Here is a 15,459-nt window from a genome sequence, read left to right as displayed (position 1 = left end):
ATCCTTGTAAACTTAAACCAAAAAAGTCCAGATGATCTTGACTCGAGTTAACAATACGACAAAGACGGGTCATTTGAGAATCAAGGCTATGGTTTGTTCTATGCTGATCGATGAACAGCACTTCTTTTTCTCTCAATCTACGAGCCGGAATATAGAATTTTACCTGTCCCAATGATGTCGTCGATGACGATGATGTCATCGATGACGATGATGACATCAATGACGATGATGGCATCGATGACGATGATGGCATTATTTAAAAAATTTGTCTTTGATCATAATACCTCATTGAAATGATTTTCATTAAGTTAAAACCAAAACATTCAGTGATAAAATTACGTCTTAAAAATAAATAAGGTGTCATCTAAAGTAAAAGACTGATTAATTTATCTTTATGTCACGTACGATCAATGAGGCAAAGGGATGGTGATAATAAACAGCATCAGTGAATATTCTCACCCTTTCCGATATGAGAGCATCAAGCCACGAGGTGTCTATCGTATTCTCCTGGAAACTCTGCGTCTCCAGCAGGGTGATGAGGTATTCCACGGTGGTCCGGAAGTCTCCGCGGATGGACAGCTCCTTGAGAGCAATCACCAAGTTTCTGGAAGTATGTGAAAATTCAAAGGGTTAATTTTTTATATCTATGCAGTTTATTTTTAATGGATTTATTGATTTTCATTGACAATTTTTTTTCAATTCATCAATCTTCAAATTAAATTATCTGACAACATTTTGAGTGCGTCCAAACGTTGGTAGACAAGGCTTTCATATATCCTTTACAAAAATGTTTCTCCTCTCTGTTGCAATAAATTTTAATCTTCATTTTAAGAATGGGTTGCCTTAACATATTTTTTTTTTAAAAACTCCCTAGGGAATAAAATCCAGACATGTCTACATACATTTGGACATACTAAATATATTGTCCTGCCCAATGCCATTTTGATTTTGCTGCACGACTCGGGACATTGACTCCGGTTCAGCGCCTCATTTCTTCATTTTTTTTGTCTCTTAGATATACACCGAGCATCTGTCTTTCCATGGATCGTTGTGGGCGTTTTAGTTTCTGGCTAATTTTCTGTGTCACAGACATGGTTTGTAGTCCGTACGTCAATGGTGCATAGGGCACTGCCATTAATGAGAATAAGATAAAATGATAGCAAAGTGTGACTTACTCCCTGGCTTGTTCTCTCGTCTCTCCCCACGAGAAGCAATGGCCAAACTGAGAGTCGGCGAACTCGTGCAGGCCACCCGAAGCCGCCACAGAGAAATAGCCCCAGACGTTCTTCGAGGAACGGAAGTTCAACTCTTGGACCGTGCCGGACGATGGCTTGAAACCTGGAAACATGGTAAAAATACAGATTATATTTAGGCTTAAAAATCAATATTATAAAACTGAAAATACATATTGTCGCCTTAATTTGAATACAATGGAATTGACTAAATGATAACTTTACAGAAGACAATAAAAACTTTATAAAACAGTATTTTTCTATGAAACTTTAGTGGATTATCTTTACAAAATATTTTGTTTTTAAGGCGTACACGATTTTTTATTGTTTTATCAAAACATATTTAAACTACTGTACCACTCAACAATGTTTTGAGTATGTTCAAATGTTGGTAGACAGGCTGAATTTCCTTTTAAGGTAGTCATTTAGATCTAAATTTTTGTAACAGAAAGAGAAAACATCTTTGAGAAGTGGATGCTTAAACATGGGCAGAATGGTGAATGTCACACAGTGTGTAAAGTGGCCACTTAAACCAGCCAATGACAGATATATAATTTAAAAAAAAAAAATATTATAATTAATTTATATATATATATATAAATTAATTATAATTATTTTTTTAAATTATAAATAAATTAAAATTTTAATTTACTATAGATGATAATTAAATTATATGCAGATAATAAATTTAAATTTATTAGAATTTTTTTTTTTAAATTATAAATTAATAAAATTTTTAATTTACTATAGAAAATTTACTATATTAAATGGCGGCCTCCGTAGTGCAGTGGTCAAGACGCTTGACTCATGTACGGAAGTTCCCGGTGAGAACACAAAAATTACAATGAGATTTTTCTCAAGCCTGGGTGTTCTGTGATGTAATTCACCACTGTAATTGGGCCTCCTGGCCTGTTGTGGTGTAAAAATAAATAAAAACAAATTAATTAAAAAAAAAAAATTAAATCAAAAGATCATAAGCCCTGTAAATGCCTAGACTTCCCTTTTAAAGATGTTTTCTCTATCTAGTGTAAAAACTTAGATCTATTGTACTACTGACCGCCTACTGATTTAGGCTGTATTCCAAGGAATAAACATCTTCTTTGAAAAACTCGTTATTTGAAAAATGTGTTTTATCTTTTTTCTGTCAACATATTCATCGTTCAGATGACAGAGCTATAAGATACTTTGAAAGGTGAGAAACATTAATTCATAATCTCAAACAGACAAAAACTAAGGCGATGATATCGTCAGATTTCTGGCACATGCTGGTAATCTATTTCATCGTAAAAGCTGCTATCTACCGTAATGAGAAGTAATGAGTAACATACAGCATTACAATGCATTAGCCAAATGAATGTTGATTTTTTTATTGGGAGGATTTCTGTGATTTCACTTTTTCAAATCTTCTATTGAGCGATGTAAACTGAATGAATGAAAATTGTAGGCGCGTACCTTCGTCGGGGTTCTCAGAGGTGATCCTCGCAGCGATTACGTGCCCGTAAGGTTGCGGCTTCTGCCTCGGATCGTCAAAGTCAATCTCCGACATACCCCAAGGAGATTCTCCGTACAATAATCTGATGTCCTTAATGTGGTACAGGGGCAGACCCATAGCAATCTGAAATATACAAACCGTTAAGGCTTGTGGTCTTCATAATTATCGTGTTGAATTCATGTGATTTTGCCATTTTAAAACATAGTTCTCTCGAAATAGCGCCATTAAAAAAATAAATAAAAAAGATATTTCTGATAAAAAAATATACTTGAATGTTTTGTGTCAACTAAAATGAAATAATTTTTCTACTGGCAAATTATGCCCCTTGAAATTTAGACCAAACTTAGGTACTCATATAACAACAAAATATTTCTATTCATTGGAAGATTATCATTAATTCATTTATTCATAAATAGTTCAAAGAACCTTTTACAAAACAATGTTTTACAGAAATAGTCACAGCAGTGAACAATTAATAATGTAATACACAATATGAAATATAAAAGAATAATTAAAACTGAAGAAATTACTGAAATTTAGCTTTCATTATACAATAGGGAAATATCACATACTACGAATACCGATAAAAATATATGAAATGGATTTAGATAATTGATTGTATTTTCAAAAACAATATGGATATTGCGGAGAAATGTTTTCATATATAAATTTAAAAAGATTTTTTTATTTAAATATGTCGCTAGAAGAACGCGACATCTTTGGCCTTGATAGTTGTGACATCAAGATTCATGACCATGTTCTAAACAAATTTGAATGGTCAGGAACAAATATACATGAATCGTGGCGTATTAGGGGCGTGGCCAATGGAATGACAGTTTTTGCGGGAATTCAAAATTACAAATTTAAATTTAGCGATTTTTGATTTTATTGGACAGTATTTCATACACCTTTATTACTTTAAAAATGTAAAAGAAAAAACGTGATATTTCCCTAACAACTATGTTGTCTTTTGCTTAATGCAACACAACATTACATCGCTGTTTCGAGAAATTATTTAGCGCAGTTTTTTAGTAGTAAAACAAATGAATTCATAAGTTCCAACAGATCTTTCGAGGGGAAAGGCACCGCTGACCTGCAGTTGGGCGGCGGGGAGGTTGACATCGGCGACCATCTCGGTGCAGGGGTGCTCCACCTGCAGACGGGGGTTCAGCTCCAGGAAGAAGTAGGAGCCGGACGGGTCGTACAGGTACTCCACGGTGCCGGCCGACACGTATCCCACCATCTTGGCGAGGCGGACGGCAGACTGGCGAGACAACAGACAAATCATTTCTCATTTCAATTCAGCAACGCCCTATCCTCTTCAGTCTTATTTGCTTTCTGCATCTATAAATTAACCCTTGTGAGGCTACGATGTCACATGAGTCTAAACAAAATACAAGACATGATATCTGTAGGATTATGCCGTTGAGGGTTGGTGGAGCTCCTACTCCAGTTAGAGTTTGACAGAAGACACAAGGTTGCTGTTTAAGGTGTATTTATTACATGGCGAATAAATAATGAATTATGTCGCGCGAGGGTTACAGCGATGAGGTGTTGAAGTAACTGCACTTGAACTACATGCTGGAACTGAGTGACTGACTGAACTGGGCGTTGACTGCGTCCTGTGGTCTCTTTATAGGCCACATTTCTTGTTCTTCATATCTCCATGGTAGGGACGATGTTAATGTACTGCAGGACGATGCTCTCGTCTTTATGCGCAATACTGTTCATCATCATCAATCCCTTTCCGCACCTAATGGTGCATAGGGCACTGCATTGGTACACCAATCGCAGCGTACCTTAACCAGTTTTGTGCTTCAGGTACCGGTCGGGGGACTATGAAATATTCTGGTGTGAAAACACCATTTTAAATAAATATTTCATATCAACCATGTCGGGAATCGAACCCGAGACCTCTCGCATGGTAGGCAAATGCGCTGACCATTACACCACTGTTAGAGTTGCATAATATGTTGTATTGGATTCTATAGAAAACGATGACTTGCTTCATCAGCCGTTGTGGTGCAAAAAATAAATAAATAAATTTGTTACAAGTGGGGAGAACATTTTTGAGGAGGGAATGTGGAAGTCTAAGCATTGACAGGGCTTATAACCTGACGTTGGCTGGTTTAAGTGGCTACTTTACACACTCTGTAACATTCACTTTTCTGCCCAAGTTTAATCATCCACATTTTCTTAACTCTTCCATCTGTTGACTTTTGTGAACTAAAACCTTTATCACCTCAGTGTGATTCATTCGGATGAACCAGTTTACTAGGCAACGCCTGAAAACAATTTTCCAATTATTATAATTTTTCTTATTCTCGCCACTCACCCACCTTTCAATATCATTCTTTCCCTCCATAACATACTTCCCAGATACACTCATTCTTGCATAAATGACGCTGGCCGCTTACCCTCTCCATTTCCGAGAAAATATCAGGATTAGCAATGGTCGCCGGAGCTTCTTCGATAATCTTTTGGTGCCGACGTTGGATGGAGCAATCCCTTCCAAAAAGAGAGATAGCATTACCTGAAAAACAAATGACGCACGGTTATTTATTTAATAATTTTTTAATTTATGAAATAAACTTACATGAAAGACATGGCATGACCAAATCCAACAAATATTTGAAGATGGACATGTCAAAAGTTGGAATAATCGGCGCGCGCACATGAGAAGACGTATGAATATAGAGGAAGCGAGATCTGTATGTATCTGCGAGGTCACATTATTTTTATTCTTAACCCTTACGGGTCTAATGTCGAATCTCATTCGACATTGACTTTTTCCATATATAATACTTTGGAAAATAATAGAAACGAATTTTTCCATATAAAAAAAATAAAAACTTAATTTGTAGTAAAAACGAGATTTATTTTTGAAATGTACATAATAATGGCCTTATTATCTATATTTTATGATTTTCCAAAGTATGATATATGGAAAAAATCGACGTCGAATGAGATTTGACATTGGACTGGTAAGGGTTAATTATTGTTTGTAATGTGAAAAAAAAAAATAAATAATAAAGGCAGAATGACAAGGTGTTCTATCCTCTCTGCCTACCGTTACGGAGAAACGGCATGATGGTTTGTTTGTTTTTATTCTCCATTTACATTTTCCCTCCATTTTCATTATTTTTCATAGGTCCCTTAAAAAACGTAATTTAGGGGTTTAACTGTAACACATTTTATTGGTAGGTTTGAAGAAATTGCCTTTTGGCGATGGGCTCGCTAATGTATGCTCAAAAAGTTAAATAAACAAATAAAAATGAAAGCATCGGTTGTATTGAAATTGTTAAAAAGTCGATACCCAGTCAAACTTACCATACTGATCAGCCAAGAGTTGGACTTCCAAATGGCGAGCGCATTTAGCTAACTTCATCACGAATATCGGAGATCCGGGAACTTCCGCTTGGACCTGAACATTTTACCACATGACATTAAAAATTTCATTCCAACAGGTAAGCGGGACTGCAAAACAACATCAATGAGGATCTGAATAAATTTATGAACTAGTTAGATAATAACTCATTAACAATAAATACAAATAAGACTAAATATATGATAATAAAACAAAACGAACGCCCCAAAAAAACTTAACCTAATAACTAAAGATGAGCAAATTAAACAAACAAAAAGCAAATGTAAAGAACTTGGGTTTGGAAGTGGATGAAAAATGAACGTGGACAAAACATATTAAAGCAGTTATAAAAAAAACTGGGTCCAATTATTGGAATAATGAGGAGAACAGAAGTCTTTGATAAAAGCACAAAATTAATGATATACAATGCTTTTATACTTCCACACCTTGTATATGGATTAATAATATGGTCGCAATGTAGTTAACAGATGCAAGAATCAATACAAAGAACAATGAATAAAGCACTAAAAGTAACATTTAATTTTAATAAATATACTAGAACCACAGATTTATATAGAATAACAAAAATGCTCAATCTAGAGGAATTAATCTACACAGAAAAAATAAAAATGATATTTAAGACGGAAAAAGAATAAAATAAAGACAAATATTAAATTTAATTTTAACTACAACATACATAAAATCAATACGAGAGCGTCAAATCATTCAACTTGCGAACAACCTAGGACTAACAGAAAAATAATCATTTTTTTGTATACAGCAATAAATTTTTCAATTCACTTTCTAATGACCTAAAAAATATACAAAACATATACGTACTTAAAAAACACCTAAATAAAATAGTTCTTACAGCCCGTGTAACAAGTGATATGTGATTTTTTTTAATTGACTTTTTGTTTAAACTACTGTGTTATTATATATAATATCCCCCTGATGCACTTTTGATGATTGGGAATATTTCTTTTTTTTTTATTTTTTTTTTTTTATTTATTTGGAAGTTCAAGAAGAATACATAAAATACATACATTTTTTAAGTGAGCATAACTAACGTTCTTTACATATATTCTCAATTATAGAACTCCAACATCTTTCATAAATTTTATAAAATAAGAGTGTAAAATCAATTTAAGTAATGATAAATTGGCGGCCTCCGTGGTGTAGTGGTCAAGACGCTTGACTCACACACGGGAGGTTCCGGGTTCGATTCCCGGTGAGAACACAAAAATTAAAATTTGATTATTCTCAAGCCTGGTTGTTCTGTAATGTAATTCACCACTGTCATTGGGCCTCCTGGCCTGTTGTGGTGCAAAAAAAATGAAATGAAAATGAAATAAAGATTAAGTTTAGTGAAAGGTAAAAATAAAGAAAGATTTTATTTTTTTTTAAAGAAAAGAAAAGAGAAATTAAAAACAAATAAGATATAATAAAATAGACTAAAATTAATTTACATACACAAAAATAAGGATTAGGCATTTGATCTAAGATACATAGTAATGTTTTTTTTATAACCATTTGCTCTATCATGATAAATGTCAATATTAACTTTTTTTTCCATTTTGTCTTAACATACTTGCAAGAGGGTTAAAATGTGCCATATTGTTTGTAAAAATTGGAAGGTAAAATGTATTAGGTGATCTAAGGCGCCTACGGGGAACGTACAATGACACACTTTGAACACAAAACACTGAATCAACATTATTGTGAATTATATTATACAAGTACATCATATCTATAATTTGTCTCCTAGTTTCTAACTTTTCAATTTTAAAATACTCCAAGCGCTCTTCATAACATTGAAGTATTCTGCCCATGTTACACTTAAACGACAAAGAACGAAGAAATTTGTTCTGTATAGTTTCAATTATATTTTTATAAATCACATAATGAGGTGACCAAACAATACTTCCAAATTCCAACTTGCTACGTACAAGAGAATTATACAAACAAATTATTGATGCTGCATTTCTAAATGGCTTGGATATTCTGTGTATGAAGCCCAGCATTTGTAAAGATTTCTCTTTAACAATATTGAAATGATTGGAAAAATTGAATGATTTCATACAAATAAAATATGTAATGTAATGTAATATGTAAAGTTACCTTGTATTTTGTCATAAATAAATAAATCTAAATCTAATCTAAGCAAGGAAAGCAAATTATGCTTTTCATATATCTCATTTGAAAAATTTTTAATTAAAAAAAAAAACAAAAAGTTGATTGACATTTCATATTAGAATAATTGATATTTTTTAAATTATAAAAATTATTAATGGAGATGGTACCTGTCTAAAGAGATTGGGAAAGTCATCTGGGTTGTCCACCTTTCGAATGCCTTTACCACCACCACCTTCTGATGCCTTGATCATCACAGGAAAACCTTTAACAGAGATAATTTTATGTTGGAATTATATCTAAAACATTTTTTTTTTTTTTAATTTTGATTATACTGCCGTCATAAGAAAGACGGACGTTTCTACATTGAACAAAAAATGGAGAAAATAAATATTTTGTAACCCGGAGATTGGAAAATTCGCTGTGTGAAAAATACTACAAAAATTAAGTACATTATTATGCGATAGTATGTTTTATGGTTTGTCCTAACGTAATATATATATTAATTTTAATAAATTTTACGTTATATATTTAAAAAATTTACATTTTCATCTTCTTTTTAGTAAAAAAAAATAAGAAAATATGTTATACTGCAATGAAAAGACGTTTCTAGCTAGAAACACCCCTTTTATTTAATAATTAAGTAAACGTCTTTCTTTTTTAGTGTTAATAGACCTAATAATCAATTAACTTTGAAATTACCAGCAGATCTTAAATTTAATTGAAAACGAGTAGGTACATTCATTTCAGATGTTTTAAAAAACGGAATAGAAGAAAAAATAAGTATTTTAATCAGTCTTTAATAATTATATAAGTCAGAACAGCCTTTTATATTTAGTAATCTTCGAGACTTTTTGCAGTTTAGTCTCATTTATTAGTGAAAATAATAGGGTTGTGGTTATTTTAGAAAGATGGATGTATTTTTAGTAGATGCGTTTTTTTTTTTGATTCCGTATATGTATTCAACTCCTTTTCGAAAAAAATGTTAGATGCGTCCTTCTTTCTTATGACGGCAGTATGGAGGGGTTTGAAACACATATATATATATTTTTTTAAGATTATAAAAACGTAAAAAAATCGGTGTCTTGAGTTTAAAGAGGCCAATGATAGATTTTGTTTTTTTCTTGCCAGCATTTTGTAGATGGTCAATGTTAATTAAAAATATGTATTTTACTATTTTGTATTTTTGTATATACACATTCGGTAGTGTTTTTTTTTTTATTGATGGTAGTTTCAAAAACGTGAAGCAGTTTTTTTTTGCACCACAAAAGGCCAGGAGGCCGAATTACAGTGGTGACTTACATCACGGTATACCCAGGCTTGAGAAAAATTACATTTTAATTTTTTGAGTTCTCACCGGGAATCGAACCCGGAACCTTCCATGTGTGAGTCAAGCGTCTTGACCACTACACCACGGAGGCCGCCTAAACAATGACATAAAAATAATTATAAAAACACCAGAAGTTGCCTTAAAAATTACTCACATTTAATATTGTGATTTTCGATATTGGCCCTTTTAGACCTAACCCACAGAAATATTTGTATTATGACGTGTTAAAAAAGTTGTATCTATTTTTTTCCGAATTTAAAAATACGCACCAGATGTAAAACAAAATGGTAAAGGGTCATTTGAAAGAAAAATTTCTGCTCTACAAGATATTGTGTTTAAGTGACGTCAAGTAGACGAAAGTGAGCATTTTTGACACCTCCTTCCGTTTGTCTTCAATTGAAGGAATAAAGCTGCCAAAGCTGCTCGCGATATTTGTGCAGTGTACGGTGAAGACTCAGAAGAAGATTGTAAAAAAAATAAATTATGTTGGGTATTCTTGTTCATTTGGGAAAAAAACAGACAAAACTTCCGTTAAAATCCAATACATTTTTTGCATGAAAAAACAAAAAAATTTTGCTTTTAAAAATTAAAAATAAGAATGAATCCGGTTGTGGTCCTGTGGCTAGTGTCTCGGACTCACGGAACGAAGGTCTGTGATTCGAATCCTACTCTACCCCAACTTGATTCCATTTTCTAATAGTGAATTATTTACAACTTGTTGAAAATGGCCCTCAAAATTAAATATTTATTTTTTATTAAAAAAAAAAAAAATTATGACAAAAAAGGGTTGTTGTCCTGAAGCTAGTGTCGCGGACGGTTTGAACCGAGCTCTAAAAACAACTTAATTCCAACTAATTGGAAATGGCCTCAATATTGAGATGTTTGGGCACATCATAAGAACGCAAATACTTCTTTTATAAAAGACAATGTGGAGCCGTGAAGCCAGTCCCACCGTTGGCCGTCTTACCAACTGCGACACGGCGCCTGTCAGCACTGAAGCTGCGATAACAGTTACAGGTGGCATACCGATCTTTTGTGCAGCTTGCAGGCCTTGCTCCGGGGAGTTGATGCACCCTCTGGCAAAGAGTTCCGAGGAAATCTTAATTTTCTTGTTGCTGTACTGGGCCTTCAGTTCTGTAATATTACCAAAGACAACATGCTTAGAAAATGTATCCGAGTAGAGCTACAGAATGAGGAAGTTAGTAGCTTAAAAAAAAAGAAAAAAAACATCATCAGCTCTATGATTTTTTAAAAAAGTTTTGTACTTCTGAAATCACTGATCATTTTGTAATGTGACCTCACAAGTTCTCTTCTGAATTGGCTTCCTGTAAACCAGAAATCTATCACACTATCATTGGTTAATTCGGAAGAACTAGTGACATCGATCAAATTAGTTAATTTTTGTAATTTTTTTCATACATTTTCAAGAAAATTTGAAATACAATTAAATGCTCTAACTTTTAATTTTTTTTTTATACAAATTACAACAGGGGTGGAGAATACCTTAAATAAGGGAATAAAGTCTAGGCATTTACAGGGCTTATGACCTGTCATTGGCTGGTTTAAGTGGCTAGTTTACACACTGTGTAACATTCACCATTTTGCTTATATTTGAACATCCATATTTCATCCATTCTACCATTTGTTGATATAAGTGAAGTTAAAGAGCTGAAACCTTTATTGTTGTGAAGAGATTCATCTGACTGAATTATTTCACATACTAGGCAAAGCCTGAAAACAATTTTTTTTCGAAATTCATCTGGCTTAATTACTCTGTTGCTATAGATTTAAATCGAAAATACTATCTTTTCCCAGCCTCAGACATATTGTCTTAATCCTATCGGCCTAGTGTGAACAGAAACTTGGACCGAGATATTGTCCATAGAAGGGCAGATCTCCACGGGACAATGACTTACGCTCACCACGCGCGCATCGTAGTTTATCCATTTTTGCAGTGTTCCGTTCTTGAACTACGGTATTGCTCAACTGTCCTGTCCTGGACGATCGAAGCTTTTTACAGAGCTGGAAAATGACATTATTGTCCTGTCTATTTTGCTTCTACTATGATAACAGAGAGTCAATTATGTCCTCCGTCTCTGAAGTAATATGTTTGCAAAGCATTTGGCTTACCACTGCCGCTCCACGGTAGCGTGGGTATGTCGGCCGTCTGCGCCACGATGGAGGAGGCGATCTTGTCTCCGAGGGCCCACATGGCCTTCTCTGGTGGGCCTATGAAGGCTATGCCGTTCCTGTGGAGTAGCTCGGGCAACTTGGGGTTCTCTGACGCATGCCCCCAACCAGCCCACACCGCCTGCAATACAAAAATACGAGACATTTATACATTTGTAGGATTTGATGATTGAGGGTTGGAGCTCCTACCCCAGTTAGAGATTGACAGAAGAAACGAGGTTGCTGTTTAATATGTATTTATTACATTTATTTATTTATATATACGCCCAATGGGCATTTTTAAGGACATATTAATACATAGAAAATTATTATTAAAAAAGTAGAAAGACTCAATGGTCTATAGTAGACTTTGTGGGAGTGGAAGTGGGAGAGAGGTGTTGATAATTTAATTTGATTTAGTGATCATTTGAAAGAATACAACTTGTTAGTAAAGAAACCAAGACTGGTATGTTTGTTGGCAGACTTCAGAATTTTGGGGAAAGGGGAATAAAAACCATAGTTAGTTCTATGGTTATCGGTATGAAAGAGTAAGTTTTGTCCGAGGTTTCTAGTTGGGATATTTAATTTTATTGAGCTCAGAAGTTCAGGCGCATCAAAGAGTGAGTTGAGAATTTTTAACAGGACTAGAAGGTCGTATTTATTTCGACGGTCTTGAAGAGAAGATATATTTAAGGTAGTTTCTAACTCATTATACATATATAGGTCTCTGGATAAGCCCAACCTCCAGCCTATCTTTCTCAAAAATCGATGTTGAACTGATTCAATATTCATGACGTGAACATCATAATGAAAAAATAAACCCTTCTCACAAATAAATACTGTATTATTTTAAATATACAGAAAAAAAACATATTATTTTTCAACTTTACTGTAAATCAATGTTTGAGAAACGGCTGGCCCATCGCGGTAATCTTTTTGATGATAAAATAAGATGGAAAGTCACACTTCTTAGCCAAGAGAGGGAAAAGTGGATCCAAGAACAGGTGGTCATATCTTAATTCCCAAATTAAAAACAACTACAGCACATCATTATACTTACACAGGAATATTTTTCTTTAATAAAATGAAACAAGAAAATAAAAAGTACAGTCAGGAATACAACTTATTTATGTAGAACTGATTAAAAACACCGTTCCTATTATAATTTTTTGTAATTTATATATGTTATCCTAAAAATATTAATAATTAGAATAAAATAAATAAACTACTGTAAGACTTCACTTTTCATTATGTACACAAGAATTGTTTTTTTCTTTTACGTAATGGGAAACATTGATGTAAATATATGTATTTAATTAATGTAAAAATTGTATTTAGTGGTAATATTGTTTCATGTTTGCTATCTGAATAAAAGAAAATAAAAAAAAGAACCGATCCAGTGTACAGCAGCATCAGCATTCCCTTTCCACACCTAATGGTGCATAGGGCACTACATTGGTACACCAATATCCAATAAGAACACATTTTTAAATAAATATTTCATGTCAACCATGCTGGGAATCGAACCCGAGACCTCTGGCATGGAAGGTAAACGCGCTGATCGCTATTCCGCGAGGCCTACAGTAACCGAAATAAAAAGTTAAGGAGAAAAGAAACAGCGTGCTTTTGTTTTGTTTTGTTTTATTCCTAAGACAAAAAAAAAAAATTGAATATTTATGATTTTATAAAATCTTCAGACCTCTGACCCATGAGTCAGCCTATCACGGGACCGCAGGCTGACTCGGAATTATAAATGAAAATGTTACCTGCACTTGCGTTCGCGTGGCAATGTCCAGAATGAGTTCCACATTGGCGTAGTTATTATTGTTGGATCCTCCCGGAACTGGGACGTAATGGTCAGCCATTTTGATATACTCCGCGTTTGCCTTTAAGTCTTCGGGGGTTACCTGGAATCATTTCAACTTTTATTTGTACGGTGTAGAAAAATAAATTATTACAACAGAGATGGAGAATACTTTAGAGTAGGGAATATGGGAATACAGTCGAACTTAGTTATAAAGATCACGGAAAAAGCAAGATCTCGGATATAATGAGGAAACATTGGTTGACATTTAAGTTTGTCGTTTTCTCCATACATTTATTCACTTTTGAAACGAGCTTCTTCTCAGACATACTGAACAAAAATATTGTATTGTATGAGTTCAGCAAAAATTCTTAAATTGTTTGAAAACATCATTTTCGAAATAAGATCCTTATAGTCCTTAAAATTTAGCTTGATTAAAATGACAGCTGCCAAACTAATGACAATAGTGATGGGAAATTAATGATCACTGACCATGTTTCGATCAAATCGATTTTATCAGTTTTTTCATGCAAACATGGAACTCTGTTTCCGAAAATTTATATAAAAACACAAAAACAAGCCTATTTTAGTGGGTTTATTAATTATTCACCAAAAAATAAGACATTTATACTTTTTTCATGAACAACATCAAATGAATAATTTTTTTATTCGATCAATTTGTCCCATCGTTAATAATTAGGTTTATTTTAGTTTTAAAGCTGGTTTTATGTGGATAAAAAATAATTTTAATGCGGATAAAAAAATATAAGATTACCAATGAGGAGAAAAACTCATTGTACAAGGGATTGAAGCTGTACACTGAATTGAAAGGAGATAGAAAAGTTCGAAATATTTCAAATTAATTTGAAAAAATATGTTATTGAGAAATTTTGATTAAAAAATTGATATGTTATTAAAAGTTTATATTAGTTCTTAAGATGTTATGAACTAACTTAATAAAGCATAAATAAATTGTAGAATAAGTGCACAAGTTTTTCTATTCGGTTTGTTGCTAAGCTTTAAGCTGTGGTGGACAGTCAAAGAAAATATACTCCTAGGTCAGCATTTGATTCAGGCAGAGGAAAATTAGTCGAACTCTTCGCAGTCTCAATCCTGGGGATTGGTTTGCAGCAACGTCCTGCATCTCGTCCTCCATAGTCTCTATTCTCTGCTGCCCTCTACAGCACGACATATGAGGCGCAGTTTAAATCTTCGCACACTTGCTTCAAATATTCCCGCTGGGGGCACATTCTGTAATTCGTCCCCTCAGTCATTCCCTCTCCCTTGCCGATTCTGCTGAGAACCTCGTCATTAGTTATGCGGTCTCTACAGGAAATTCCTGATATTTTTCTGTAGCACCACATCTCGAAGGCCTCTAGTCTTTTTTTATCTCTTTCGGTAAGGCACCATGTCTCACAACCGTACATCAATATGCTCCATACATATGTCATGGCAAGTTGCTTGCGGAGTTTTAGATTTATATTATTAGACCCAAAAATCTTTGATTTTTTGTTAAACGCAAGCCTCGCTTGATGTATGCGGCAGTCGACTTCTCTTTTTGTTCTCCCATCCCAGGTGATTCTGCTTCCGTGGTACACAAATTCTTTTGCGTTTATCAGAGGTGCTCCTGACATTACTATATTCGTTCGCTGCTCATTACGGGCCACAGTCATTACTTTGGTTTTGCTCCTGTTTATTTTCGTATTACATTTATTATTTAATACATTTTCCATGGATGTCGGAGCTTCAGTGAGTTCTTTTTCACATGTGTTTTATGACAATCTGATAGGGAAGTTACTACTTATTTGCCTATATGGAACCTATGTCACTGATACACTGTTAGAGTGCCATTCTTCATTTTCGGCATATTGACGATTATTAATAATACACCAGAAGAGAAGATTTTCAGATTCACACTCCAGGTAACTGGCG

The 15,459-nt window shown here is 33.8% G+C and overlaps 1 protein-coding gene across 3 annotated transcripts in view; it reads right to left on the bottom strand.

The window, feature by feature from the left end:
- ACC (acetyl-CoA carboxylase) overlaps window positions 1–15,459 on the bottom strand; it is a 143,200-nt gene that overhangs the window by 45,825 nt on the left and 81,916 nt on the right. For all 3 annotated transcript variants that reach the window (XM_088229246.1, XM_088229247.1, XM_088229245.1), the window contains 10 exons: window positions 13,490–13,630; window positions 11,685–11,865; window positions 10,581–10,688; window positions 8,395–8,489; window positions 6,055–6,148; window positions 5,142–5,257; window positions 3,818–3,988; window positions 2,685–2,847; window positions 1,176–1,338; window positions 460–604 (listed from right to left, as the gene is read on the bottom strand). In XM_088229246.1, the coding sequence (XP_088085372.1) occupies window positions 460–604; window positions 1,176–1,338; window positions 2,685–2,847; window positions 3,818–3,988; window positions 5,142–5,257; window positions 6,055–6,148; window positions 8,395–8,489; window positions 10,581–10,688; window positions 11,685–11,865; window positions 13,490–13,630 (1,377 nt within the window). The remainder of the gene's footprint in view (window positions 1–459; window positions 605–1,175; window positions 1,339–2,684; window positions 2,848–3,817; window positions 3,989–5,141; window positions 5,258–6,054; window positions 6,149–8,394; window positions 8,490–10,580; window positions 10,689–11,684; window positions 11,866–13,489; window positions 13,631–15,459) is intronic.

Source organism: Micrasema longulum, unplaced genomic scaffold (genome assembly GCF_059751315.1).
Source record: "Micrasema longulum isolate JH-2025_06_02 unplaced genomic scaffold, ASM5975131v1 h1tg000654l, whole genome shotgun sequence".
Classification (NCBI taxonomy): domain Eukaryota; kingdom Metazoa; phylum Arthropoda; class Insecta; order Trichoptera; family Brachycentridae; genus Micrasema; species Micrasema longulum.
The sequence above is the reverse complement of the archived record's forward strand: the minus strand, read 5'-3'. Positions and strand labels throughout refer to the sequence as shown.